Genomic DNA, 26054 nt, shown 5'->3' with positions numbered 1-26054 from the left:
CGCCAAGGAATTGAGTTCTAGAAATGGGAGTGGCAGACCCGGAGGGACCTGCAAAAGTGGAGCCGCCCCTCCTACCTGGATGGCAAAGGTGCCCAGCACGATGGTGCAGAAGATGGGGTTGCCGAAGATGCCATGGAAGACGTTGCGCTCGCCGTGGATCTTGCGGGCGTTGATCTCGTTGAAGAGCTGCATCATGACGAAGGTGTTGAAGATGATGGTGTAGTGCTCGGAGGGCGGCGAGTGCAGGGGCGCGTTCCTCCCGCTGTCAATGTCGAAGAAGAGCTCCCCTGCAAGCCCAGGGCCGCGTGAGGGGAGCCGGGCCCAGGTGGGTGCGTCACCACCGGGCGACATGGGTGGAAGTCGTGAGCCCCCCAGCCCCCAGGCTAAGCCACGGGAGCTCACAGCCAAGGCCGGGTCCCGACCAGAGGCGTCTGGCACTGAAACCCCAGGACAGGGATGAAGACATTAAGACCCATTTGCACACTGGCTCGAGCTGGGGAAGGAACGGGAGCTGCAAGGCTCAGGGCAGGCTCGGCCCTCCTCTGTGCTGCCTCAAGAACGGCTCTCGGGTCAGCCATGACCAGCTTCTGCTCCCGAGATAGCAGAGAAAGTCCCCGTGAGAGGACCCCCAGGTGCTGCCACTTGGGGGCCCTCACGTGGTGACTCTTGCCCCTTGGCCACCGCCATGCCTGCACTGAACTTTGAGTCTACTCCCAGGAACGTGTGCTGAGAGCTAAGCCACCACGTGGTCAAGGGTCCCCAGACCCATGGAGGCCCTCTGATGTCAGGAAGAGAGGCCACACAGACAAAGCGACAAACCCGCCCCCATGTAAATAAAGGAATCTCCTAAAAGGAGCCGATGCCACACAGAGAACAAAACTCCCAGGACGGCAGGGAGGTGAGGGCCGAGGGGTCCTCACCGGATATCGGGTCCCCAGGTGCCCGTCTGTCCCAGCCACTGCCGGACAGGGCCAGGGCCTGCGGGGCTGGCCGCAGCACAGGGTGCCCTGGGCCAACCTACCGACGAAGAGCAGCGTGAAGATGATGGTGAGCTGGTAGACGGCGTGGCCCAGGATGTTCTTCATCATGGTCCGTGAAATCAGGGGCTTGTCCCGGCCGTATGGCTTCCGCAGCAGCAGCGACTCCGTGGGCGGCTCCGTTGCCAGGGCCAGAGAGGCGAATGTGTCCATGATCAAGTTCACCCACAACATCTGCACGGCTTTGAGAGGAGAGTCCTGTGGAGAGGAGCCAGTTACCCCAACATGGGCCTGGAAACCCCACCGGCCGCCCACTCCTGGGAAGAGACTCAGCATGGGGTCAATGTCACTGGAATTGAATTCAAGTGAAAATGCAACAAATCCAACCTTCCCATAAAAACGTGACATCTCCATCCCTATGTTTTCTTAAGGTTAGCACAGAGTTTTCGCTGGGCTTTCAGATTCCTGCTCTTAAAATGTTGTCAGTCTCCCTTCTTCTCTCACCTGCTGGCAGTGATCTAGAAGGTGTGGTCCAAATTGTTAGCAGGAGGCTGCCACCCCCTGTCACTTGCCCCAGACCATAAAAGAGCCCTACGGATGCATTCCTTCACCCAAGGGCCAGGAAGAGGTAGAAACTGCACTGGACCTTCCTTCTCATTGCCTCTGACTTGTTGGTTAAAAATGAGCCTCGCAGAAGACAGACACCAAGGACCATATCCTATAGGATTCCATTCCTATGAAACTTCTGGAACTGACAGATCCATGGAAACAGAAAGCGAATGGGTGGATGCCAGGGCTGGGGGAGAGGAGAGTGCGGAGTGGCTGCTTAGTGGGTACAGGGGTGATGAAAAAGGTCTGGACTGAGGTATAGGTGATGGTTGCACAAGATGGGCAATGCATCAAAAACCACTGGATGGTATATTTTGGTTCAAATGGCTATTATGGTACAGTTTATGTTATGTGGATTTTATCTCAGTTAAAAAATACTTTTGAAAGGGAGACAAATTCTGGACACTCACTAATGGGGAGAATTGGAGAACTGAAAAAGGGGAAGAGGCTCCTGCAAAGGTTAACCACGGAGTTCCCAGCAGACCCAGGACTAGTGCAAATGCAGGTCTACCAAGACTTGCACATGCACGTCCACAGCGGCCACAGGTGGAAACAACCCAAATGCCCATTGATGGAGGGATGCAGAAGCACAAGGTGCTCGCTCCATACAATGGAACATCAGTCCGCCATCAAGAGGAATAAAGTACCTGCTACAACATGGATGGACCTCGAGAACATTGTGCTAAGTGAAGGAGCCAGACACAAACAACCACCTATGATTTGGTTCCATGTAGCTGAAATGTCCAGAATAGGTAAGTCTGTAGGGACAGAAAGCAGATAAGCGGGTGCCAGGGGCTGGTGGAGGGGGAGTGGGGAGGGACCGCTCATGGGGATGGCGCTTCCTTTTGGGGTGATGAAAACATGATGGAACTACATAGAGGTGATGATGGCACAACACTGTGAATGTACTTAAAAGTCACTGAATTGTATACTCTCGAACGGTGAGTTTTTTGGTGGATGAATTCTATCTCAACCAAAAAAGTCTGCAACAAAAAAACCCCTGGCTCCCACCACTGGGTCCTCAGGTAGGGGCTCTTCAGCCCTCACCCTGCTGGGGGCGGGGTCCCCTGGGCTTGCTCTGCACACTGGGGTCCAGGTGTACCAGGCGGGAGGAGCCCAGCCGTGGGAGGGAGAGCCTGGGGTCTTCCTTGGGCCCAGTGGCCCCCAGTGCCCACCTGAGTGATGCAGGCACCCGTGAAGGCCACAATCACGGCCACCACATTGACCGTCAGCTGGAACTGCAGGAACTTGGAGATGCTGTCGTAGACATTGCGGCCCCACATGACGGCCTTGACGATGCTGGTGAAGTTGTCGTCCGTCAGGATGATGTCCGAGGCCTCCTTGGCCACATCAGTGCCCGCGATGCCCTGGGGGACACACACACCGTGTCCACGGGGCCCCTTCCCCAGCTCCCCTCACCCACTCCAAACGTGTCCTTGTACTAGAGAGGTTTTGCTCACAAATGAAGAGGGCGCCACCGCTGCAGCAGCCACCAACAGGGCAGAGCTTGCAGAGGCCCAGGTGGACAAGATGTGAGAGAAAGAAACTTCTGGCACTCTGCAACTTGCCTCAACGCTAGCTCCCACACTGCTGCACAAAGCTTATGTCCTCCATCACAAGGCCCCACCTGGCGTGGTGAGCCAGGCTGACAGCGGGTGGCTTACCATGGCGAAGCCCACGTCCGCCTTCTTGAGGGCTGGCCCGTCGTTGGTGCCGTCCCCGGTCACGGCCACCACCTGCCGCTGCTCGCCGGTGCTGCTATCGATGATCCCTGGAACACAGATGAGGGCAGGGCAGGGCAGGTCTGCTGCCATCTGTGGCCCTGGCTGACTAGCCCGGGGGCCGTGGGGGGCCAGTTGGCTCCAGTACTCCGTGCTCTCCACCATCTTTGGGACCAAGTCCTGTGCCTTGACTGGCAGTCCCACCCCCCTTCTCCCACCCTGGCCCATCGCCCAGTGAGATGATACAGGGTGATGGGATTTGGTAGAAGGCAGGGGCTCGGCACTGGGCAACTTGGATAAATGTCTCACTCTCCTGGGCCCCAGTTTCCCCAGCTGCTATGAAGAGAGCTGGCCTCTACTGGCGTCTTCCATTGATACTGTGAGCACAGAGAAGTGGAGGCTCGAGCTCTGGCAGCTCAGCCCTTTGAGGGAGTCTCCATTATTATCCCCATTTTCCCGATGAGGTTCAGGGAGGGCCAGTGGCTGAGATACAAAGCCTCCAGCAGCAATGGGTCCAGAGCTGAGCACCCTGAGACCCAACTGGAAGCTCAGCTTTGGGCGTCTGGGAGCAGACGACGACCCGAGGGGTGATGGCCACACCCAGCCTGCGTCCCGCCTCCCGGGGCAGGGGCAGGGCGGGGGCAGGAGTGAGCCCACTCCATTACCTTTAACCAGAGTGTGTTTGTCGGTGGGAGACGATCGGGCAAGGACCCTCAGCTTGGGCCACACCTTGTCCAGACGCTCCTGTTCTATCTGGGAGGGAAAAGCACACAGACGCTGCAGAGCCTCGGTGGCAGGGCGGGCAGTCAGGGCTGAACTGGGGCGGTGGTGGAGAAAGTGCCAGAACTGTGGACTCGAGGGAGGGCTGATGGGCCGGGAACTACCTCGCCTTTCTCATTTCGGATCCGCCGGTTGAACTCCTTCCCCTCCAGGCACAGGAAGTCCTCCCCGGGCTGGATGATGCCGCACTTGGCCGCAATGGCACGGGCTGTGTTGATGTTGTCCCCGGTCACCATGCGGACCGTAATGCCAGCACGCTGGCACTTGCGGATAGCTTCAGGGACCTGGAAGGGACAAGGTGGGTGGGTGGGGCCATCACGGCCCGACGCAGCTGTGTCTGGGCTCTACCCGTTCCTCCATCCAGATCTGCAGCACCTCTCCCTCCACCACACGATCTGGAGGAGGCGGGAGAGACGGCCTGTCAGCTCTGCCCCGGCTGTCAGCCTGGCCCGCAGGGAGCAGGGTGCCCCCAAACCCAGGTGCCTCCTTCCCTGTGCCAGCCCCGGGGACCACTGACGACTCAGACCCAGGCCCTGACATCATGAGCAAGGCTGGGAGAAGCCACTGGAACACTGTCAAGGGGCACCATCAGAGCCGTGTCCAGCAAGGTGACCGGAGAAATCACCCAGCTCTTTCAACCTCAGTTTCCACTGGGGAAAAGGAGACCCAGAGCAGCCGAGCCAGGACCAGTCCCATCAGCAGGCCGGCTGGCGGGGGTCGTGCCAGTGAGCTCCGGAAGGACAAGAAAGGAACCTCTGGCCCCAGCTGCCCTGCCAGCTGGCAGGACCCACCTCGGGTTGGACCGTCTCGGGCCCTGACTGAAGGCAGGCTCTGGCCTTGTTGGCCGAGCTCTGGTAAGCCCTCACTTGTTTCCCCGCCACTTTTTAAAAAAAATCATATAAAACCTAAGACATTTAGAGCCGTAGGCTTGACATGACAAGGTATTCTCACTGCTCATTGGGGGAAATGGGACATCGCTCTGGTTACTTAGTACATCTCCATTTCCCAAACATAAGATTAGATTCCGGAAAAGGGAGAAGAACAAGACATCCCTCTAGTGCTGAGTGGAAAATGGGCTGAAGGGAGCGGAGGCCAGCTGGGAGGGGATGGCATTGTCCCAGAGAGTGGAGACACTCCCGTTCCAATGAGGAGGGGACTTGTGAGGCTGAGACAGCAGCGCGGAGGAGAGCCGTGCCGGCCACGCCTGAGGGGCCAGGAGGGGAGAGGAGGACTCGGAGATGCGGCCGGGGCCGGGGGTGCGGCCCGGGGACCCCTGGCTCCCTGCTGTGTCCGCTGGGCCCAGCGCACCCCACTGTGGGCTTCCAGCGGGCACCGCCAGGCTGAGCCCCAGGAATCGTGTGAGCACGAGGTGACCCGGGTGTGGCCTGGTGGCCAGGCCAGGGGAGCTGGGGCTGGGCGCCAGGGGGTCAGGGCAGCTGGGAGCCCCCAGGGGAGGTGGGCAGCAGGTGGGGCCAGGTAGGCTGCAGGGGCCCACTGGCCCGGGAGGTCCGGGCACGCTGGTGGCCCCCGAAGCCAGGGGGTGGAGGCTGTGATCTCAGCCAGGGAGAGAGTGGGAAGAGGACGGGGACCCGGGGCCCAGCCAGAGGGGCTCCCACTTCGGGGCTGGGACAGAGTGACCTTACGATCCCTGCAGCAAATATGGCTCAGCCCCGGGAAGGGGGCTTGCATCCCGCACCCCCAGTAATGCGTCTCCTCACTCAGCCTCAGGGACGCTTTCTTGAGAGCTAGGGGATGAGCTGCGGGGAGATACCTCCCTTTCCAGCAAGCTCCCCGCCCGCCCCACGCCACCCCCGCACCCCCCACCCCCACCCCGCCCCACGCGTCTGGGAGCAGCCCCTCTGCTGCCACCAAGTGGCCGTGATGAGCCTGAGCCCTGGGAGCCCCAGATCCAGCGTCTGCTGGCCTCCTCTGTGTGGGCTCAGCCCAGGCCCGGCTCCGTCTCTGGTCTGAAAGGCCCTTGGCCTCCAAGCCAGGTGGCAGGAAGCTCCCTCCGTCTGCAGGCGCCCTCTCCCTCATCAGGTGACTGTCCTTCCTCGCCTGCCTCCCTGCTGTCCCACTGGGCCCAGCTGTGGTCCCGGCCTGATGGCTGACTCCCGACAGCACAGCAGGCAGCCAGGTGTCTGCAGGAGCCCCCAGGCCCCTCTGGCATAAGTACAGCCTGCCTACAGGGTCCATGCAGCTCCCCAGGGCAGAGACACCCCCCTGCCAGGCCCTCCTCAGGCTGTAGCCGTCCCAGGCCCCCAGGCATCCTGGCAAGTTTAACAGCACCCTATCGGCCTTCCCGCCTGCCGTCAGCACCTGGGGTTCCCCTGGGCCCTTGGGGCACCCTCCTTGGCCACTGCGTGGCTGGCTGGTCCCCGTGGGCTTCTGCCTGGCTTCCCCACCTGCTGCCCAGCCTCTCACTCAGCCACTCTCCAGCCAGAGAGGAGCTATCCTGTCCCCCGGGCCCCTTTACCAAGGCCGTTTCTGGATCTTAAACGAACTGCCCATTGCCTGGCCTTGACGGCTTTCTCACCCTGTGCTTATACCCGCCGGGGCAGCCACTGAGGCTGAGCCTTCATGGTGACCTTCAGGGAACTTTTATCCATGTTTTCTCTAAGATGAAAACGTCTAAAAACAATAATATCCCTCTCTGAGAAGAGCACTGACCGGGGGAAGGGGTGGGCCTCACCCCACCTATGTGCAGCCCTTCTGGACTGTTCCATCTAGCCCCCCCCCGTCCAGCCCCCAGTCTAGCCTCACTGGCGCTTCTGTAAATGAGCCGCCATGGGCCAGAAGATGGCCTCTGCAGCTCTGTCTTGGAGATCTACAAATGCATCTCAGGCCTCCAACCTTACATCGATGACTAGAGCTTCAGTTTGCAACAAATATTTATGCCGGAAATTAGGGGAAGCTTGCAGGGTTCCTTGGCCCAGGGGGTCAGGCAAGAGGGGCTCCCCGTGCCATGCGGCTACCAGCCACTTCACACCTCACACCCCTCCATCCGGGCAAAGGGCGGAGGTGGAAGGGCTGGGCGGGTTTGTTATGATGCTGTTGAAATGGCCTTGGCCAAGGCCCTGGGTGTCCGTGAATGTTGCCTTCCTGGGTCTGTGAGACACTCCAACAGGAGCTCTGGCTTTCCGGCAGCTTCACTCAGCCCCAGTTATCTGGATGGAAAAGTCTAGAGCTGCTACTGTCGACACCTCCCAAGGAGTAAGGAGAGAACAGCCATCACCCTGGAGCGGCCACCTGGGGGCCGGCGGTGGCGAATGGCTCTTTTCAGACGGGGAGGCCATCAGGTCTATGCAAGGGCCACATGGCTTTAGGACTCGGCTCGCCGTATGGACACAGCCTTCCTCTGCGCCTCAGTTTCTCCTTGGTGCAGCGAAGGGAAAGGCCCAGTCCCTGTGTCCCTGGAGGTAGCCCTGCCACCCTCAGCGGCATCCTGTGCCCCTGCTCTCCCAGGCAGCTCCTCTCCCCACCTGCCTTCTCTGGGCCCATTCCTTGGCTCGAAGTCTCTCCCCTTGCCTCTGCCACCACCCGCTTCCTCCTGGGGCCAACTCCGGGTGCCCCCTCTCTACACACGATAGTCCCTGTCTCCTTGGAATTTGGGGATGCGTTGTTGCTGATGACCCCTGACTTCTGAATGGAGGGTCTGTGGTACCTGATCCAGCACGTGAATGCCTGTCTCCCGAGGGAGAGCTGAGGGCAGCCCGTGCACACACATGTTTTCAGGCTAATTGGCAGCATCAAGGTGCCCGTGCTTCTGACACGAGGTGGGCACCACTGGAGAGGCCCTGGGAGATAGAGGGTCCTTCGCTGCCTCACAACCTGCACCCTCCGTGCCTTGCACACTCTCTCTGGGGCCTGGTGTCCTGCAGCTGCCGCCAGCACCCCGCTCCAGGGCCAGCCTGGCAGGCTCTCTCCCTCGGGGGTCTCGCATCTTGAAGGACCAGCACCGTCTCCATTGCTCTTCCTGTCTGCACCCTGACCCACCTCTGCCCTGTTGCTCCGTTCCCTGTTCAGCAAAGCTCTGGGTGAAGTTGTGTCAACACGCTGGCTGCCCTGCTCAGCCACACGCCCCTCACAGTTTCCCCTCCCCGCCCGGCCCCTTCCTTGGAGTCTCCTTCACAGGCTCTTCCCACCTCTGCTCCGCTGCACCCACGACCATCACTCATGAAAAGACGTTTCTGGAGAATGTCCCTCTGGCCAGGACCTAACCACGTGACATCTCCATGGGGATGTCCCGAACCTCACTCGGCCCCAACCAAACCCTCGACTGAGAACTGCCCTCCCCTCCCCCAGCCCCCCCAACACCATCTACCCAGTTCTCGGAACCAGAGCCTTGGGAGTTGTCCCCGGCTCCTGCCTCTCCCTCACCAGCCCCTCTGGTCCACCAGTCCTGCAGGCGTTGGCAGCCGTCGAGGTACTAACTGCCGCCCTCTCTTACCTGGCGGAGGCCAAGCAGGAGGGGGCCTTCCAGACGGCAGGACCGAGCCTCCTGAAGGGTGCAAGGGCAAGAGGACAAGGGTGGGGGTCCAGTGTGCCGGGGAAGGTCTGATGTGGGGCAGGATGGCCACGCCCCTGGAGGAACCCGAGGCTCTGCCATCGCCCACCCTCCCCAGTTGGTCCAACTCTGGCCATTTGTTCTGCCTATAAAGTCTGGCAGGGAGTGGCATGACGGCCAGGAGGGCAGGAGAAAGGGGCAGTTCTCTCCGTGCATTTATGTCCAAAGGCCTCACAACCAAGGCCAGATGCAAAGAAGGGTGGCCCCTCCACCCGTCCCGACCAGCGGGCAGCTCACAGAGGGGCTCTGGCTACCTCGGGCCGCACGGGGTCCTCGATGCCCACAACGGCTATGCAGGTGAGGTCGCCCACAACCTCGTTCTCGTTGTCCCAGTCGGGCTCCTGGGCAGCGGAGAAGTCCCGGTAGGCGATGCAGATGGTGCGCAGCCCATCACAGGCCATCGGCTCGATGATCTTCTTCACCATGTCGTCCCGGTCCCGAGGGCGAAAGCTGCGCAGTTCCCCGTTGCTGTTTAAGATGTTGGTGCACCTGGGGCGGACAGAACAAGAGGAGAGGAAAAGGTTTTGTTAAGAATAATCAGGAAGGGGCTTCCCTGGTGGCGCAGTGGTTGAGTGTCCGCCTGCCGATGCAGGGGACGCGGGTTCGTGCCCCGGTCAGGGAAGATCCCACATGCCGCGGAGCGGCTAGGCCCGTGAGCCATGGTCGCTGAGCCTGCGCGTCCGGAGCCTGTGCTCCGCAACGGGAGAGGCCACAACAGTGAGAGGCCCGAGTACCGCAAAAAAAAAAAAGAGAGAAGCGGACATGTCGAGACACAGACACAAGGACAAGGCTGTGTGACGATGGCGGCAGAGATTGGAGAGATGCAGCTACAAACCGAGGGAGGCCAAGGGTGGCCAGCCACCACCGGCAGCTGGGACAGACAAGGGACGATCCTCCCTTGGAGGCCTTGGGGGGAGGGCGACCCCACCCACACCTTGATTGAGGACTTCTGGCCTCCAGCACTGGGAGAAAATAGGTCTTTGTTGTTTTAAGCCACCAGGATGATGGTACTTTGTTTCCACAGCTCTGCACGGACTCGATGGGAGTTGGGGGGCTGTCACTCTTGCCCCGTTGTGCTTTAGGGAGACAGGTGGGACATCAGCAAAAACCGAATGCCACGGAGCAGGGCCACGACAAGGCAGCAACCACAGAAGGGCTGGGATGGGGAGGGCTGGCAGGATTCAGGTGCAGAAAAGTAAGGAGCAGAGGAAACACAGGCCCCAGAGGCTGGCATGGCAGACGGACAAATGGGGGCCCCGAGCAGACTGGTGAGGAAGGAAAGAAGCTGGCTGTGGAGGCCAGGGGAGGAGCCCAGAGGTCCTGCTCAGGACTCCGTCCTGAAGGCCCCAGAAAGCCGGGGGTGAGCACTGAGGCACAATCAGGCCAAGTCTTAGAAGGGTGCGTGGGCGCTGCAGAGGCCAAGGCCAAGGGGAGGTGTGAACGCTGAGCGGTTGTGGGGCATGGTGCACTTGGAGGCAGAGCTGTGTGCCGCCCACCTCAGTTTCCCTAACAGCTCTGTTGAGATATAATTCACATAGCACACGACTCACCCGCTTAAAATGTCCCATGCAATGGCTTTTAGTATATTCACAGTTGTGCCACCATCACCACAGTCAACCTGAGAACATTTTCACCACCTCTAAAAGGAACCCCGGGGCTTCCCTGGTGGCGCAGTGGTTGAGAGTCCGCCTGCCGATGCAGGGGACACAGGTTCGTGCCCCGGTCCGGGAAGATCCCACATGCCGCGGAGCGGCTGGGCCCGTGAACCATGGCCGCTGAGCCTGCGCGTCCGGAGCCTGTGCTCCGCAACGGGAGAGGCCACAACAGTGAGAGGCCCGTGTAATGCAAAAAAAAAAAAAAAAAAAAGGAACCCCGCACAAGCAACAAAAGAGAAAAAGAGATAAACTGGACTTCACAATTGAAAGACATTTGCGCATCCAAGGACAAATCAAAACAGTGAGCAAAAATCTGTCAAGGGAGTGAAAAGACAGCAGCCCACAGAATGGGAAAAAATACTTCAAAATCAGATACGTGTTAAGAATCTAATACTCAGAACATATAGAAACTCTTACAGCTCAACAATCAAATGACAAAGAATTCACATCCAAGATGGGCATGGGCTGGAATAGATATTCCTCCAGAGAAGACAAACAAATGGCCAATAAGCACATGAAAAGGTGCCAATATCACTAGTCATCAGCAAAATGCAGATCAAAACCACCACGAGATCCCGATGGCGATAACAACAGCAACAACGATAATAATAATCAGGTAATAGCCCACTGGTGAGGAGGAGAAGCTGGAACCCTCATGCGCTGCTAATGGGGAAGTACAGTGGGGCAGCCCCTGTAGAAACCAGTTTGGCGTTTTGTCAAAAAATGAAACATGCAATTACCATATGACCTGGCAATTTCACTCCCAGGAATGTACCCAAGAGAACTGAAAACACGCGTTCAAGCAGAAACTCGTACGTGACCACTCAAAGCAGCATGATTCACAGTAGCCAAAGGTGGAAACAACCCAAGTGTCTGTCGATGGATGACCGGATAAGCAGAATGTGGTCGACCTGAGCAATGGAGTGTTATTCAGCCATAGAAAGGAATGAAGCACTGATATGGGCCACAGCTTGGATGAACCTTAAAAACACTACGCTCAGTGAAAGAAGCCAGGTGCAAAAGGCCACATACTATGTGATTCCATTCATATGAAATGTCCAGAACAGGTAAATCCACAGAGACAGAAAGCAGATTAGTGGCTGCCAGGAGCTAGGGGGAGGGGCCTGGGAGAGCTTGTGGAATGGGCACAGGGTTTCCTTCGGGGGGATGAACTTGTTCTGGGATTGGGTGGTGGTGATGGCGCACAACCGTGCGAATGCACTTAATGCCACTCAACTGTCCACTTTAAAGTGATTAAAAGGGCCAATTTTATGCTATGTCTACTTTACCGCAATAATACAGCCAGAAATGCCATACGCTTTAGCCAGCCCCACGCTGGGTCCTGCTGCCCACTCACTTTTTCAGCAGGATCTCCGAGGCGCCCTTGCTGAAGAGGCGGAAGCCGCTGTCGGGCATGCGTATGACTGTGCTCATGGACTTGCGGACCGAGTTGAAGGTGTACACCTTGTAAAGCTTATCTTCAGGAATCTGCTCCCTCACGGGCTGGAAGTCCTGCTTCAGGTCCAGGACGAAGCCCAACAGAGCGCACTCCGTCTTGTTGCCCACTTGGCGTGGGAGGGCGCCTTCCTTCTCTGGAGGCTGCGAGGTGAGGAGAACCAGCATGGCCCTGGAGGCCCAAGGCCACCCTCCTTACTGTCCCCGGGCCCCAGCCCAGCCTCGGCCACCACGTCTTTCAGGTGTGGTGGCAGGGAGCCAAGGAGGGCCTCCAGTATGGACTAGATGGGCAGGTTTTCCACGATTCACTGGGCTGGGGAGGGCTTCCAGAACCTGCAGGCCCCGCCCAGTGTCCGGGGACGAGGAGGGAGACCAGCACCCCAGAAACGATGGTGGCTCGGCTCAAAAGTCCTTAAGAGAGCCTACTAAGCCCCTGGTGACAGCCCATGCCATAGCCGGGCCAAGCTCCCTCCCCTCATCCTACCCCCGCCTTGGCCTGCCCTTGCTCCCAGCTCACTAGTATTTTGGTGGTGTAGGCACTGTTGATGGAGATGGCGTGGACCAGGAGGTCGAGGATCTTGGGGGTCAGGGCGCTGGGGGCTGGAACCTCTTTATAGTGGGTGTCCCCGAGGTAGGACTGCACCACGGTCATGCGGTTGGTGGTGAGCGTGCCTGTCTTGTCTGAGCAGATGGCTGTGGCATTGCCCATGGTCTCACAGGCGTCCAGGTGGCGGACCAGGTTGTTGTCCCTCATCATTTTCTGTAAAGGGCACAGATGGAGGCTTGGGTAGCCAGCTGTCCTCGCGGGGTGGGGGAGCACAACGGCATGTATGATTCTGCTCCGCCCACCAGCTTTCCTCGCGGCACTAACAGCCCGGGACCTCGGGCAGCAGGTGCACAGCTCAGATGGCAGTGGGGTGGTGGTCAAACCGAGGCAGCGGGCCTGTGAGACGTAAGGACTCTCATCAGACAGGCCGAGCAGTCGACTCTGGGTGGCCACTCTTCCTGGAGCTCAGCTGGAGCCTCCCTGCTGCCCAGAGCCCCCTCTCAGGTCACCTGCAGGCCCTGTGGCTCCCCTGCCCACCCCGATCTCTGCCCTGCCCTCTGTCTCCCTGTGGCCCCCTTTCCCCCTGCCCCCACCTCAACTCCCTGGCCCCTCGGTGACCCTGCCCACATCCTGCAGATGCTAGCTCGTCACACCGCCCTGCCCAGGAAGCCAGGTGGGCAAGGATGTACAAGTCCAGCTCTGCGTCCCTGCTCGGCCTCCCGTTCTTCCCCTGAGCAATCCCAAACTTTATCCAGTCCTTGCTTCGTCCAAGTTGCTTAACGGCTTTGCACCCCAAGTTCTGGGTCTGTACCCTGATATCACGGAATTCTTATTCGTGTTGTGTTTATTTCATTACCTTGACAGAGTAAGCTAAGGATATGGTGACAGCAAGAGGCAGGCCCTCTGGGACAGCCACAACCAGCACAGTGACACCGATAATGAAGAACTTGACGAAGTACTGCACGTAGACGGGTGTGCACTCTGCCAGCCACGCCCGGCCATCCACCACGAAGGTCTCGATCACAAAGTAGAGGACCAGGATGATGACGGTGATGGCGGACATCACCAGCCCTGCCCAGCCACATCAGAGGCCACAGAGGGTGGAGGCAGGAAGGGTGGCCGGCAGTGGTGAGGGAGGGAGAGAGCAAGAGGGAAGAGGTAAGGGACGCTGCAGCCACATTCCCTTGACCCCGAGTCGGGGGAGGCGCTCCTTGTCCCTGGCCTTAAGGAGTTTTGCAGTCCACGCTCGCCAGAGGGGGCGGAACCAGACCCTGAAGGCCATCACCTGCTCCTAGTCCGTGCCCTTGATGCCTGGCCCACATCCCACGTCACATCCCTTTCCCACTTGTTCTCCTTGGTCCGGCCTCGAGTCCAGGAGCCCAGTGTCCCCCCCTGCCCGTCGGTGGCCCCTGGGCCGCTCCCTCGGGTGCCCCCACCTGCTTTCCCGATCTGCACAGCCAGTTTGGTGAGCTTTCCCTGAAGGACCGACTTCTCCTTCTTGGGCACGTTGGCTTTCTTCCTTTCCCGCTCCTCCATCTCCCCGCCTTCTGCGCTCTTCAGGGGCTGCATTTCCATGGCAACCGCCCCATCCTGCTTCTTAGCTACACACAGAAGAAACCCGCAGCCAAGTTTAGGGCCTGGTGACTGGGGTGACGGCTACAAGGGGCTTTCACGGAGAAAGATATGCCACACCATCCGAGAGGAAACGGGGGGCTCTGTCCTCTCCCTCCTCTCTCATCAGCCCAGGCTCTCCTGAGGTGGGCAGTGGCTCCAGCGCTGTCCTGGGCAGGACAGAGATGCTTCTCTTGGGGCCTCGCAGGGGAAGGGAGGACAGACACAAGCACTGGTAGCTTGGGCACACAGACAGCGTGGCCAGTCCTGTAACACCCCAAATCTCAATACCTGAAAGCAGAGGCCTGGGGCCCATGGAATGTTCCAGAACCCAGAGCTGACTCTTGCCTACTGCTGTCTTAGCCACGTTCCCACTCCCCTCAGGGAGGCCCAGGAATCCCCGCACTCTCCTCCCCCGCTCCCCGCTCAGGCTGTCTCTCCTGCCAGCCCTCAGATGGACACCCCTCCGGTGGATGCCTGGACTTGCGTCGGGGCCCCAGCTCAGCACGTGCGCAGTCCTCAGCCCACTACCCGGCTGCTGGCGGGCAAGCCTTGCACCTTTCTCTCGCCATGGGGCCTTCGCTCCTCTCCCCTAGATGCCTCTCCACCTCCTCTCTGGAACCGGCAGCCCTCTCACAGCCCCCTTGGTGGACCCTAATGTGGTGGTGCTGTGTCCCCTGCCCCACACCTGCCTCTGGCCTGTCCACCGCCTCACATGCTGCCCCGTGTAATCTCATCCATCCCCTACCCACAGCGGGCACCCAACCCTGCCACTCGTCCTTGTCCCCACCCAGTGGGGCTCTCAGTGCCCCTGCATGCCTCCTGTCACCATGCAGTGTCAGCCGCTCCCTCTTTCTCTGTCTCCCCGCCCATCCCTTCTCCCCTTGGCTGCCTGAGACCACTCACCAGTGGCCTCTTCTTTCCATGGCCTCGGGCCACAGCCTTAGCGACATTCAAGGTCCTACTCCACTGGGCCACTCTAGCCTCTACCCCACTGACTGCCACTCCCTGTCCCTGCCCGGGGCCCTGGCCATTGGACTGTCCTCCTGTCCCAAATGCCATCCCAACCCCAGTCGGCCTCTGAATTCCAGTCGTTTGCCTGCGTTCCTGGGTCCCACACTGCATTTGAGTATTGCCCCTGGGTTCACATCTGTGGATTGTGACCTTCCCGAGGGCCAGGACCATACTTTATCCATCTTTGGATTCCCAGCACCTACAACCCCTTCACCCTGGCTACAGAGTATCGGCACCCACCAGGCATTCTGGCTGAAAGGGGAGCAGGCCTCAAAGTCTCAGCAGAAAGGCAGCTGAACCAGGAAACCCACAGGACCGATTAAGTCTTGGGTGAGTCACCCCTCTAGAGCCTCAGTTTCCTCACCAGGATGCTCGCTCACGGGCCATATTTGCGCACTTCTGGCGGGGTCTGCAGACCAGCCGCCCCGCCCCTCTCACCTGGCCTCCAGCTGTTGCTCCTGCAACCGAGGCGGGCGGCCCCCCACCCTGCGCCGCACCCTCTGCCACCCATCCTGAGCGCAGGGCGCGCATTACCTTTGGTCTGGCTACTCTCCATCGCCCCATCCTGCTGCTTGCCTACAACGGGAGAGGAACGACAGACACGGAGACTTGAGAACACCCACGTGGCCTTGGCACACACGCGCACACAGGACAGCGGGGCACAGAGTGCAGCCAGAGAGTGCGGTGAGAGGGGGTGGGCGGGGGAAGAGGGCCTGGTCTCCAGCCCTCCAGAGAACCCGCGGGCCAGCCCTGGACAGACCCTGGCTCACACACGGTCGGCAGTGGGAGGTTTCTGGGAGGGCCGGCACCACGGGTAATGAGAGCTGCCAGGTGCCGGGTCCCAGCTCTGCTGCCTCAAACAGGGCCCCCCAGTCGGGGTGCGTGTTCCCCCCAGAACCAGCACGAGGGGGTTGACCTAGATGGTTCCTAAGCCCTGGTGGCTAGCAGTCAAATCTGTGGGCGCTTTAGAGGATAAAGGAGCGAGCCGGCTAGCCTCAGGGCACCCACAGCGCCGGAGGGAGCGGCAGCGGCACCGGCCGCGCTGGGCCCCAGGTGGAGCTGTGCGGGGCTCCTTCACAGATGTGCTCTGCCACCACAAAGCCCACAGCTGGGTGCTAGGGACTGGGGCAGTGACCAGCTTCCCCAGGCCAAGGTAAACAGTGCTGGCTGTGCCTCTGGTTTCTGAGGCCGGGAAGGACTGCAACTCCGGCACGGCCCAGGAGAGCCGGCAGGTGACGGGCTCTGAGCTGGGGGTCAGGCTCCGCCCCCCAGCTCCACCTGCCTCACCTGCCCCAGGGCAGCAGCCGGGAGAGCTCTCTGCAGGCCACACACACACTGCCCTGGATCCAGAGACCACCGGCCTGGGACAGGAAGGGCTAGTGGGCCGGCTTGTCAGCCACCACCCAACAGCTCACGTCACTGGGGACCCAGGGACACAGACCGGAGGCCAGGTGTCTCCCAGGCAGTGGGGTCTGGTCTGGGGGTCCCAGGGAGGAGGGAGAGGTCCCCTCCCAGCCCCAGTGGGGCGTCAGTTGGGCCCTGTGGGGCATTCAGAGGTAAAGGAGACTTGTGGGGCAGGGCAGGGGAGAAACCTGTAGACACACGGTGGGTGACAATGCAGCAGTATGGGGGGGTGTTGCCCTGGGGCTGTGGCAACTTCTGGAGGAGGGAGGGAGGTTTGAGATGAGCACGGTGGGAAGATGAGGGCCGGGCCTGGCCCGAGAAGGGGCAGGAGGTGAGGGAGGGGGAGGCGAGGGGAAAGAGGTCAGCCCAAAGAGGAGAAGGACGACAAGCAGTCAAGGCCGGAAGGCAAGAAACAGGCGGCGACAGCAGTGCCCTTGATGGACAGGGAGCATTGAGCCCCCCGGCCAGATCGAGAGGTGGCGGGGGGCGTTGAGGGGGGCTGCTGAGGGCGACGTGCCACCTTCCAGTCTCTGCAGCGGCCAGGGCCTTGGGCAAAGACGTGGGGGAGGTGAGGGGTCGTGGGTGCCACTGCCCCCTCCCCAGAGCCTGGCCATCTCTGCTTCCCCCGCAGGGCACCCCCAGATTCCCCTCCTCCAGGGAGCCAGCTGCCGCTGGTGTCCCCTCTGACTCTTAAGCAGCACGGCAAGCGGTGGAGAGGAACCGGGGCTGGGGGAGACCCGGGGGGGCCTGGAGGGGTCTTGTCAAGGTCGAAGAGAAGGGGCCTAGGACCGCGTCCTGAAGGACGGTGACATTTAAGGAACCTAGCGGGAGGGGAAGAGCCTGGAAAGGAATGTGGAAGAGGCGTCCTGCCAAGCGGCCATCAAGGACTCCAGTCCAGCCCAGAGGAGGCCCAGGGCCTGCCTACGCACCCATTTGCCCTCCTGTGGGCCCCAGGGTGCTGACTGTGGCGAGACACCGGGCTGAGCCCTGCGGGGAGGGGGGCCTGGTGTGGCCAAGGTGGCCGAAGGTCCGCTGGTGCCCATTGGCTGTGAGGGGTGGGCCTGGTGGACCAGGAGCAGGGAGGAGTCCAGGAAGGGAAGCCAGGCCCAGGCTGCCAGGAGACGGGGCCCATAGAAGCTTCTAGGCAACAGCGGCTCATCCATTTCCTCCCTCACGTGCCCAGGTCTGGGGACACCAGTGCGTCTTTCCTTACGCTGACCTGTCCCCACGTTACTGGGCTGGGCAGACCGCCTGCACTCCAGGCCCAGCAGCCTTGACTGACTGAGGTGGAGCTGGTGACCCGCACGCCCTGTCCCCAGGGCCCTGGCTGCAGGCTTCTGGCACACGGTCTCCCCGTACTCGTGCGTGTCTTTGTACTTCTAGTGGGCCCAGGTGGCTTCCCTCAGAGGTGGGGTGCACATCTAGAAAACGTCATTCCTTACCGGTTTGATGGCAGGAGTGGCCTGAGGGGAGACCCAGGTCAGAGCAAGGTGAGCTGTGAGCAGATGCAGGCCTGAGTCGTGGAAGGGACCAGGGTCCTGACTGGGATGGGGGCGGGGGGGATGCCGGGGGAGCTCCAGAGCTTTGTAAACCCTGTTCTGAGGAGCGGAGGGGGCACCAGCCATGCCTGGGGCTCGGGACGCTGGCAAGAGGAGTCAGCTGGGTAGCCGTGTGCCAGGGAGGCCAGGGTGAATACAGAGCTGGGCCGTCAGAAGACTTCTGTCCCTCGACACTGCTTTCCCTTAGGGTGAGGGCCCTGGCCCCATATCAGCTTCCTCTGGCCCTGGATGTCCTTTGGGGTGTCTAGTCCTTTCTGCTTGGGAGCCCTCCACCTTTGGCTGCGTGGCCTGTGTTTCCCTAGCTGCCACGTTGGCCTGGGGCCCTCAGTGCCTCACCATGTGGGCTGAACACCCCCAAGTCCAGGTGGCTGGTCCCTGTCCCTCCAACCCCATTCCTACCCAGGCAGGGCACTCCCCCAACCCTGGCACACACGCCCCCAAAGCCTTAGGGGAAGAGCCATCTGAGGGAAACTGCCTCACACAAAACTGGGGGGCCCCCAACCTGCTGGCTCTGGGGCAAAGACCCCAGAAGAGGGGTCTCCAAAAGGAATCAGGGGACAGGGTATGGCCTCCCATCCCCTGAGGGCTGGTTCTCCCCAGTGCCAGAGCCAGGGACTGGGCCAGCAAGGGGCCATCACCAGGCAGGCGCGGAAGAGAGCACGGCTACATACGGGGGCCAGTGGCATGGCGGCCCTGGGAACTGCAGGGTACTGTTGCCTTACCTTTCTTATCCTTCTTCTCCTCCTCCTCTCCACCAGCCCCAAGCAAGGTAAAGATGATGCCTGTCTGGGAGTTCACACCAACGGCTGTCACCACCATTCTTCCAGAACCTTCCATAACATGAGTGCCTGGCACAGCAACACACAGAGACTGAGACAGAGATCTGCACCGCTGGGTGGGAGGCATGCTCAGCACCTACAGGTTTTGTCCTGGGCATTCCAGGAGCAGGGACTCCGGTCCCATTGGGCTCACCTGACAGCAGCATGGGGTCTTTGTCTGCCGACTTGCGCACGTGGTCCGACTCGCCCGTCAGGGAGCTCTCGTCAATCTTGAGGTCATTGCCCTGGATGAGCACGCCATCGGCGGGCAGCAGGTCTCCTAAGGCCGGCCAAGTGGCCAGAACCACAGACCATGCATCCAGGAGGCCTTCCTCCATGCCGCCTCCCATCTCACCCAGAGGAGGTCCTGTCGGGTGTGCGGCCCTCTTCCTTTGGTCTCCTGCTTTCTGGGGGTACCCACCCACTCCTAGCCCTGTCATCCGTCTTCCAGGGAATGGGGCCCACAGGAGTGCCCTGCCGTGCTGGGGAGGCCCTCGACAGGCTGTGGGAACAGCCTGCTCCTGGGGCGCTGAAGCCGCTGACACGCCCTGTCTTCGCTGGGCCTGCTGCCCGAGCTGCCCGCCTCCAGCCTCCCGCCCCACGTGCTCCCCGGAGAAGGCCTGCCCCTGACGTGGGAGCTGAGCCCCTTCGCGGTGTGGGTGGTGATGGGCGCGCTCACCATACTTGACCTGGGCGATGTCCCCTACCACCAGCGCAGCCACCGGGACCTGCAGGAGCTGCCCGTTCCGGATGACAGTGAACTTCTGCTCCTGCTCGATGCGGCTCTGCAGGCCCCGGAACTGCTTCTCCTTGCTCCAGTCGTTGAAGGCCGTGACCAAGACCACGCAGATGACAGACAGCAGGATGGCGGCCCCCTCAATCCAGCCCGCCTCGGCCTCCCCTTCGTCTTCTGCCCCAGCCGACACATTCCCGCACGCTGTGCCCGAAGACAGGAGGGAAGGGCAGAGGTGGCAGAGAAGTCCTTCCGCCAGCTCCTTCCTCCCTCCGTCATCTCAGGCTCTATCCTTCCCCACCTGCCAGCACCTCTGCGCTGCCACCCGCGTCCCACCCCCGTCCACGGGGTCCTCCTTCACCGCCCTTCCCAGCCCTGTCCCTCACCATCGCTCTCCTCTCCGGGTGGCGCATAGAATGAGAGGCCCAGGGATACGATGGCGGCCACCTCCAGGATGATGAGGGTCACATCCTGCAGGGCCTCCCATACCAGCTGTAGGAAGGTCTTGGGCTGCTTGGGAGGGATGAAGTTCTGCCCGTAGATCTGCCTGCGCTTCTCCAAGTCATTGGTGTTGTCGGCCAGGCCTGTGCAGTGTGGGCACGTGGAACAGAGGCACAGAAGGAGAGGATGGGAAAGGCCAGCCCTGCATCCCCCTGCTCCTCCTTTCTCCGTGCCTGTCTCTCCCTCTACACTGAAAGCTCCCAGAAAGCGGGCACTGCACTGGCCTGGCACCTGGAGCCCTTCTGCAAACCCTGGGGGCATGTAGGCGGGAGCGCTGGCAGCCTCTCCAGCTGCCTGGAAGGCACAGGTGTGCGACCACGACCACGCGATAACTCGGAGCCCGAGCACAAGGAAGTGTGGACCATCACCCTGATGCGCCTGCGGAGGTCTAGGAACTACAGTCTCCTCTGCAGCCCCGACAAGCTGTGTGGGCTAGGAGGGAGGGAGGGAGGGTGGCCGGTTTACACAGCGGCTCAGAATCAACACCCACAAAGGGGCCTGCCCCAGCTTTTGGAAGCTGGGCCCTGACTTCGCATTCTTGGGACGACCCACTTCCCACCCAGGCCTGTGCCAAGGCCGCTGGGTCTCTCCTTCTAGAGCATGAGTCTCCTCAGGCCCATTCCTGAAGGTACCGAAAGCTTCCATGTGGGACGGGTATCCAGGCCACTGCCTCCGAAAGCCGGGCATCCACTTGGCCATCTTCCCCAGAGGCAGGCAGATGGGATGACACAGTCCCCTGGCCCCGACCTCAGCCCTTGGGACTCTGCTTCCTTCCAGGCCCATCCACGGGTCCCCCCACCCCACCCCACCAAGCCTTTCTGGCTTCTCTGCCCCCAAGTGCCTGGTCCCACACTGACACCTCGTGGACAGACAGTGGATTGCAGTTCCCAGACCTGAGTAGCTGCCCCTCCCCAGGCCTCCAGCGGGGAGGGGCGGGGCGGGGCGGGGCAGGGGGTGGGCAACCAGAAGGGCCCGGGTGCCAGTCCTTGGGGTGCCCCCTGCCAGCTTGGAAAGCCACACAAGACCCGGTCCCAGATGAGTTGAGAGCAAGAAAGTGCTGAGTGTGGTGCAAAGGAGTTGGAAGGAAGGAGGGTGGGTGTGTGCAGGATGGGGAAAGGTGGCTTCTGGGGAGGGGAGGGGGAGGGGGGAGAGAGGGGAGGGGGAGGGGGAGAGGGGGAGGGGGAGGGGAGAGGGGGAGGGGGAGGGGAGAGGGGGGAGGGGAGGGGGGAGGGGGGAGAGGGGGGAGGGGGCCCCTCGGGGTGGAAGGACTGACAAGAGCAAAAGCCCCCAGACGCACCGCCTTGTCACGTCTCCCGAGCTAGGCCATGACCGCACACCGTCCGCCCCACCCAGCAGGAGCCCCAGCTGTCTCTGCCCTTCTCCCTCTGCCTCACTGTGCCTGGGCCTGGCCACGGCTCAAGTTTCTGGAGGCTGTGGCCTCCCAGTTGGGCGTCTGGGAGAAGCTCAGGACCTCAGCTCCTAAGGGCTGGGGACCCAGCTGAGGGCCCATGTCCCACTCCCTTCACCTACAGGAGATGTGAAAAGTGGGGTTATTACTAGGAAGGTCCTCGAACCCTGAATCTCCCAGACACTCAGGGTCTCCACTACCCCCACCCTGGGAAAGGGCACTGATCTGGAGGCCCTGAGAACGATAGAGGCCCCCGCACCCTCTAGAGAGCCCATGGGTCCTCGTCACGCCTCAGGAATCTGCATCTTGCCTGCCCTGCCCCCTATGCCCAGCTGGTCCCCACAGGAAGCTGGGCCCTCAGGGCCCCTTCCCCAGGAGCTCCCTCCCTCCCTCCTTCCCTCAGCCTGTCCCTTGGCCTTGGTTTGCCCTTGGTGCGGCAGCAGTGTTTCTCTCTGCCTTGCTCTAGACCAGCCCGAGGCCTTGGCCTTCCTGTGGGTTCAGGGGTCCGAAGGGCTTGCTGGGGTGACTGCAGGCAGCTGCAGCCCCTCTGGTTCTGAGCACGCACTGGTCCAGCAGGGCCCCTGAGGTGGCCCAGGTCCTGGGTGCAGGGGCAGTGGCCGGCAGTTGGCATGGACTCAGGTGGGCACCCTGCCCAGAGCAGAGGCCAGATGCCATCAGAATTGGGTTAGGACCACATGGGGCAGCTCTCGGCTAATCTGCCCTCTCCTTTCCATGAGCGCCAGTGGAGGCCAAACGGGGGAAGGGCCGGGGCCCAGGTCTCCCCAGCTTGGCCTAAGACCCAGGCTCCCTGGCTTCTGGAATCCTCTTGGATAGCTGAAAAGGCGGAGCCCATTGATGTGCTTGCTGCCAGGAGAAGAGCAAGTCCCCTCCTCCAGTATAGCATGCACCGCCCTGGTCTCCTCACCCTCCCCAAAGCACCAGTCTGCCCGCCTTGCCAGGGGGTGTGCATGGGGCTTGGGGCTCAGCTAAGTCGCCCCTCCCCCCAGCTCAGGTCACTGTGTCTGAGCAGGAGCGGGAACGTCCAGGTGAGAACTCTGGGGCCTTGAGGGCTCCCAGGGTCGGAGATGGGAGGGTGGTCCTCGAACCGCTCATTCTTCGGGATGCAGACCAAGCCAGGCTGGGGTCCTTCCGTTGGGGCCACCCACCTGGGCACCCGCCCTTCTTTACGCCCGCCCCTCCACAGGCACCAGGCGAGCACCAGAGCCTCTGTGGCAGAATCGGGCACGTTCCCAGGGGCCTTGACATTTTAAATATTTAACAAGGCCTGACAGGCAGAGGAAAGAGCTGCCAGCTGAAGCCCATCTGCTTCCTTTTATCTGGGAGAGGCCAGAGCCCTTGTGGCTAAATGGCCCTCTACCCCGGCCTCCCCCCGCCCGGCCCCAAGTCCGGGGGCTGGGGGGAGGGGATGGGCCAGGAGGAGAGCAGGCGAGAGCCCCTCCGGCCCTGAACCGAGCCATCTGCCCCGATCACACACCCACACCAGGCTGGGTCCCTTTAGAGCACAAAGCAGGAGAGACCCAGGCGGCCCCTCCGAGCTCCTGACGTGGCCGTGCAGGCGCCCCCTCACCCAGCCTCAGGCCCACCTCCTCTGCAGGGGGGGCGGGGGCAGGAGGCATCTCCACTCCCCGTTCCAGCCCAGGTGTCACCTGCACACAGATGGAGCCAGAGAGCAGGAGACAAGGGTGGCGGCCAGGGCCCTGGGTGCACAAAGGTGTGATAGCCGAGACAGGAGCTGATGCGATCAACCGGCACTGGCCGGGAGCAGGCCTGGCACCAGCAGCCCTGCCGGGGAAGCGGCAGCTGGGCCAGAAATGCTCCGGCCTCTGGAAACTGGGGCCAAGCCTGGCTCCCGGGGGTCCCGGCCTCCCAGCAGACCCAGCGGGCAGGACTGGGGAAGGCTGGTGCAGGGCAGGGCAGACGTCTGCTCTGGAGCAGGGGAAAAGGGCCACAGGGCAGAGGGGTGGACCAAGATGGCAATCAGGCCTCCACCCCTAGAACCTTGTAGAGGACACACCCCAGGCTCCCTAGAGGCTCCCTGCAGCAGATCTCAGAGATATACCGTCTCAGATTTGGACTCTTCAGGACGGCCTGCGCTGGTGCCACCTCCACTCAGCACTCTACCTGGCCCCCACCCCAAGCCCCTCCCCAGAGGACCGAACCCTAAGCCTTTCCTCCTCTTCCTGCCCCCCTTAACTGCACAGAGGGCCGAGCATATGGGGAACCAGGGGCACTCGGTCAGGGGCTGCCCCGCTTGTCTCTTGGAAGAGCTGCTGGGGTTTCAGTTTGGGGCCCATCCCGCCAGCATGTGCGATTCTGTGCCGGCTTCTCCCTTCCTCTTCTCTGTCGTTCCATTTCTATTTAATCCAAAGAAGAGATGCAAGCGGGAACTGCTGATTACGGACGCACAGGTGCAGGGGGTCAGGTTGCACCACACAGAGTATGTCCCACTCAGGGGGAAATGGGAGCGCACAGGCACGATCATGGTCATGGTCGTGGTCAGGAGTGCCTCTGGGAAGCTGCTGCAGCCCACCCAGCCCTTGACGGGGCCTGACCCTGGGGCTAGAGAACGTCTGCAGGGAGGAGTGAGGGGCGGTGCAGGGCCCTGCATCCCCGGCGCACACGCCGCCCGTGCCAGGGCTCTGCTGGCAGACTTACCCTCCGTGGGTGAGGTCTTCAGCCTCCTGCAGAGCCCGCCCACATCCCCGTAGGTTTCCTGGACTTTCTGCAGCGCCTCGGCCCCTCGGAGCTCCATGAGGGAGCGCAGCTCAGCCAGCGTGCACCCAAAGCCCCCTGCATGGGGGGCCTCCCGCTGCTGCTGGGGTTTGGGGTGGAACTCGATGGAACTGTTGGCCACATCCCCCATCCTGCCTGTGGCGTGGGAGGGGAGGGTGTCCTCCAGGGTCCCAGTGCCTGGGTGAGGTGCGGCGAGGCGGCGGCAGAGGGAAGTGGCCGCGCACAGACACCTGGGGAGAAGTAGGTGAGAAGAAGCCCGGGGCTCGGTTGAGACAAAACCAAGGTCCACTCTCCTGGAACGTTCTCTGCAAATCTGCGCTCAGTCTGAGCCACGACTCACTGAATGCAGAATTGCCCTCCCAGGCCGGGCCAGTGGCCCTCATGCCCCCCCCCAGGCCCACCTGCCAGCTCACCCCTGTGTCCTGCCACCCCCGTGTCGCTGCGTGGGGAAGCAGGCAGCATCAGAGGCTCCTGGTGGGGACCTGCCGCCGCCAGCACTAGCCAACCTGGGATGCGGAGGCTCTCACTGCCCCCCAGTGCAGCTGGGAACCCACACCAAAGCAGGGGCGACGTGTCAGGATTGAATAGTGGCTGGTCTTGCCCTGGTGCGGTTAGGTTATCTGTGCCTGGGCCCAATCTCGAGCTTTCGTCGTCTGCTCCAGCACGCTCCCACGCTTGCCTGATTAAGACTCGCCCGGTGCAGCCGGCATGCTAGAAACCCCTGGGGGCAGTGGTCTTCTGGCGCAGCCTCTGCGGCTCAAGGTTTCAGGCCCGGCGCTGTGCAGGGTTCCGGGGAGCAGGCCAAGCCATGGACAGAGCCAGCTGGGCACTAGGTCAAGGCTTAGCGTGCAGGGTGTTTCTGCTGCCTTGAGGGGACCTGGGGTCGGGGGCAAGGAAGGAAGGGGGGTGCGGTGGGGAGGGTAAAAGGAGGGGAGAGGGAGAGAGGGAAGGGGAAGGAGGGAGGGAGGAAGAGAGCGGAAGGGGAGGGTGGAGGAGAAAGTGGAAAGCAGCCACAGGTCACTGGTGACTTCTCCGCCACCCTGGCCCACAGCACAGTGCCACCCACTCCCCTCCACACCCCTCTGCCCTCCAGATGGCAGAGTAAGGAGCTAGGGTCTCCCCAGGTTAACCACAGCCAGCCAGCTCCTGGGCCACGCTGCCTTCCTCCTCTGCAGAGCATCGTGCAGTTGTCATCCCTCGTGCTGTCCCCACACCCTGCTGCCACCACCCCACCTGCCTGAGGAACCTCGGCACCCTGGCTGCCCTGCCTGCCGCCTTCACAGGGTCTGGTGGCGTGGACCACGGGGTCCTGCTGGGCCGCCCCTTCTCGGGCCCCTCGCTTCTCCTGCTGGTCTTTCCCCACCTCTCATTCTCAGCCTGTGGCCTGAGCATGAGCGGCAGCATCCCCCCAGGCCGTGCACTAAGCTCCCCGGACTAAATCAGCCTCAGCGCACGTGGCCTTGGCCTTCACACCAGCAAAGAAGCCTCCTGGCGGTGAGGCTCAGTTGGGCCCGATCCCTCACTTTTGGGGAAGCTCCTGGCTCAGAAGGATCCTCTTGGAAGCAGAACTCGGCCACCAATCCAGGTTTTTGATCTAGAACCGCCCATGGAAACACAGTAACCCAGAGCCTCGTGGCCTCTGCTCTCAGGACAGCCCTTACCTCTCTGTGAGGTCAGCGGACGCCAGGAGCATGGACGTGCCACAGTCCTCAGGGGATGAGACCAAGGTCCCTGGGAAACAAGGTCCACTCCCCCATGCCCACAGGCCTCAGGGGGTCTCGGAACATGGTGGAGGCCTCAGTTCCTCTGGACACTGGCCTCACGCTGTCAAGAAAAATCTCACGTACTTAAGGCAGTCCCGCCAGAGAGGTCTGGGAGACAGAGAGGCACCTCAGCAAATGGCCATCCAAAGTGAGCCAGGTTTTAAAAGTTTGGGCACCT

General features: G+C 61.5%; 1 protein-coding gene across 4 annotated transcripts in view; it reads right to left on the bottom strand.

The window, feature by feature from the left end:
• ATP2B3 (ATPase plasma membrane Ca2+ transporting 3) overlaps nt 1-24243 on the bottom strand; it is a gene marked incomplete at both ends in the record, with an annotated part of 41529 nt that extends 17286 nt beyond the window's left edge. For 2 of the 4 annotated variants that reach the window (XM_082610151.1, XM_082610153.1), the window contains 17 exons: nt 76-287; nt 1022-1235; nt 2762-2953; nt 3251-3357; nt 3973-4060; nt 4192-4371; nt 8909-9143; nt 11667-11908; nt 12282-12524; nt 13168-13382; nt 13748-13912; nt 15471-15512; nt 18622-18747; nt 18872-18997; nt 19397-19654; nt 19837-20034; nt 24036-24243. In XM_082610151.1, coding sequence (XP_082466277.1) covers nt 76-287; nt 1022-1235; nt 2762-2953; nt 3251-3357; nt 3973-4060; nt 4192-4371; nt 8909-9143; nt 11667-11908; nt 12282-12524; nt 13168-13382; nt 13748-13912; nt 15471-15512; nt 18622-18747; nt 18872-18997; nt 19397-19654; nt 19837-20034; nt 24036-24243 — 3051 coding nt within the window. Of the gene's footprint in view, nt 1-75; nt 288-1021; nt 1236-2761; nt 2954-3250; nt 3358-3972; nt 4061-4191; nt 4372-8908; nt 9144-11666; nt 11909-12281; nt 12525-13167; nt 13383-13747; nt 13968-15470; nt 15513-18610; nt 18748-18871; nt 18998-19396; nt 19655-19836; nt 20035-24035 lie in introns of all 4 variants that reach the window. The other 2 variants (XM_082610152.1, XM_082610154.1) reach the window with 2 other exon arrangements.
• Nucleotides 24244-26054: the final 1811 nt, after the last annotated feature.

Source organism: Mesoplodon mirus (genome assembly GCF_964341445.2).
Source record: "Mesoplodon mirus genome assembly, chromosome: X".
Lineage (NCBI taxonomy): Eukaryota > Metazoa > Chordata > Mammalia > Artiodactyla > Ziphiidae > Mesoplodon > Mesoplodon mirus.
The sequence above is the reverse complement of the archived record's forward strand: the minus strand, read 5'-3'. Positions and strand labels throughout refer to the sequence as shown.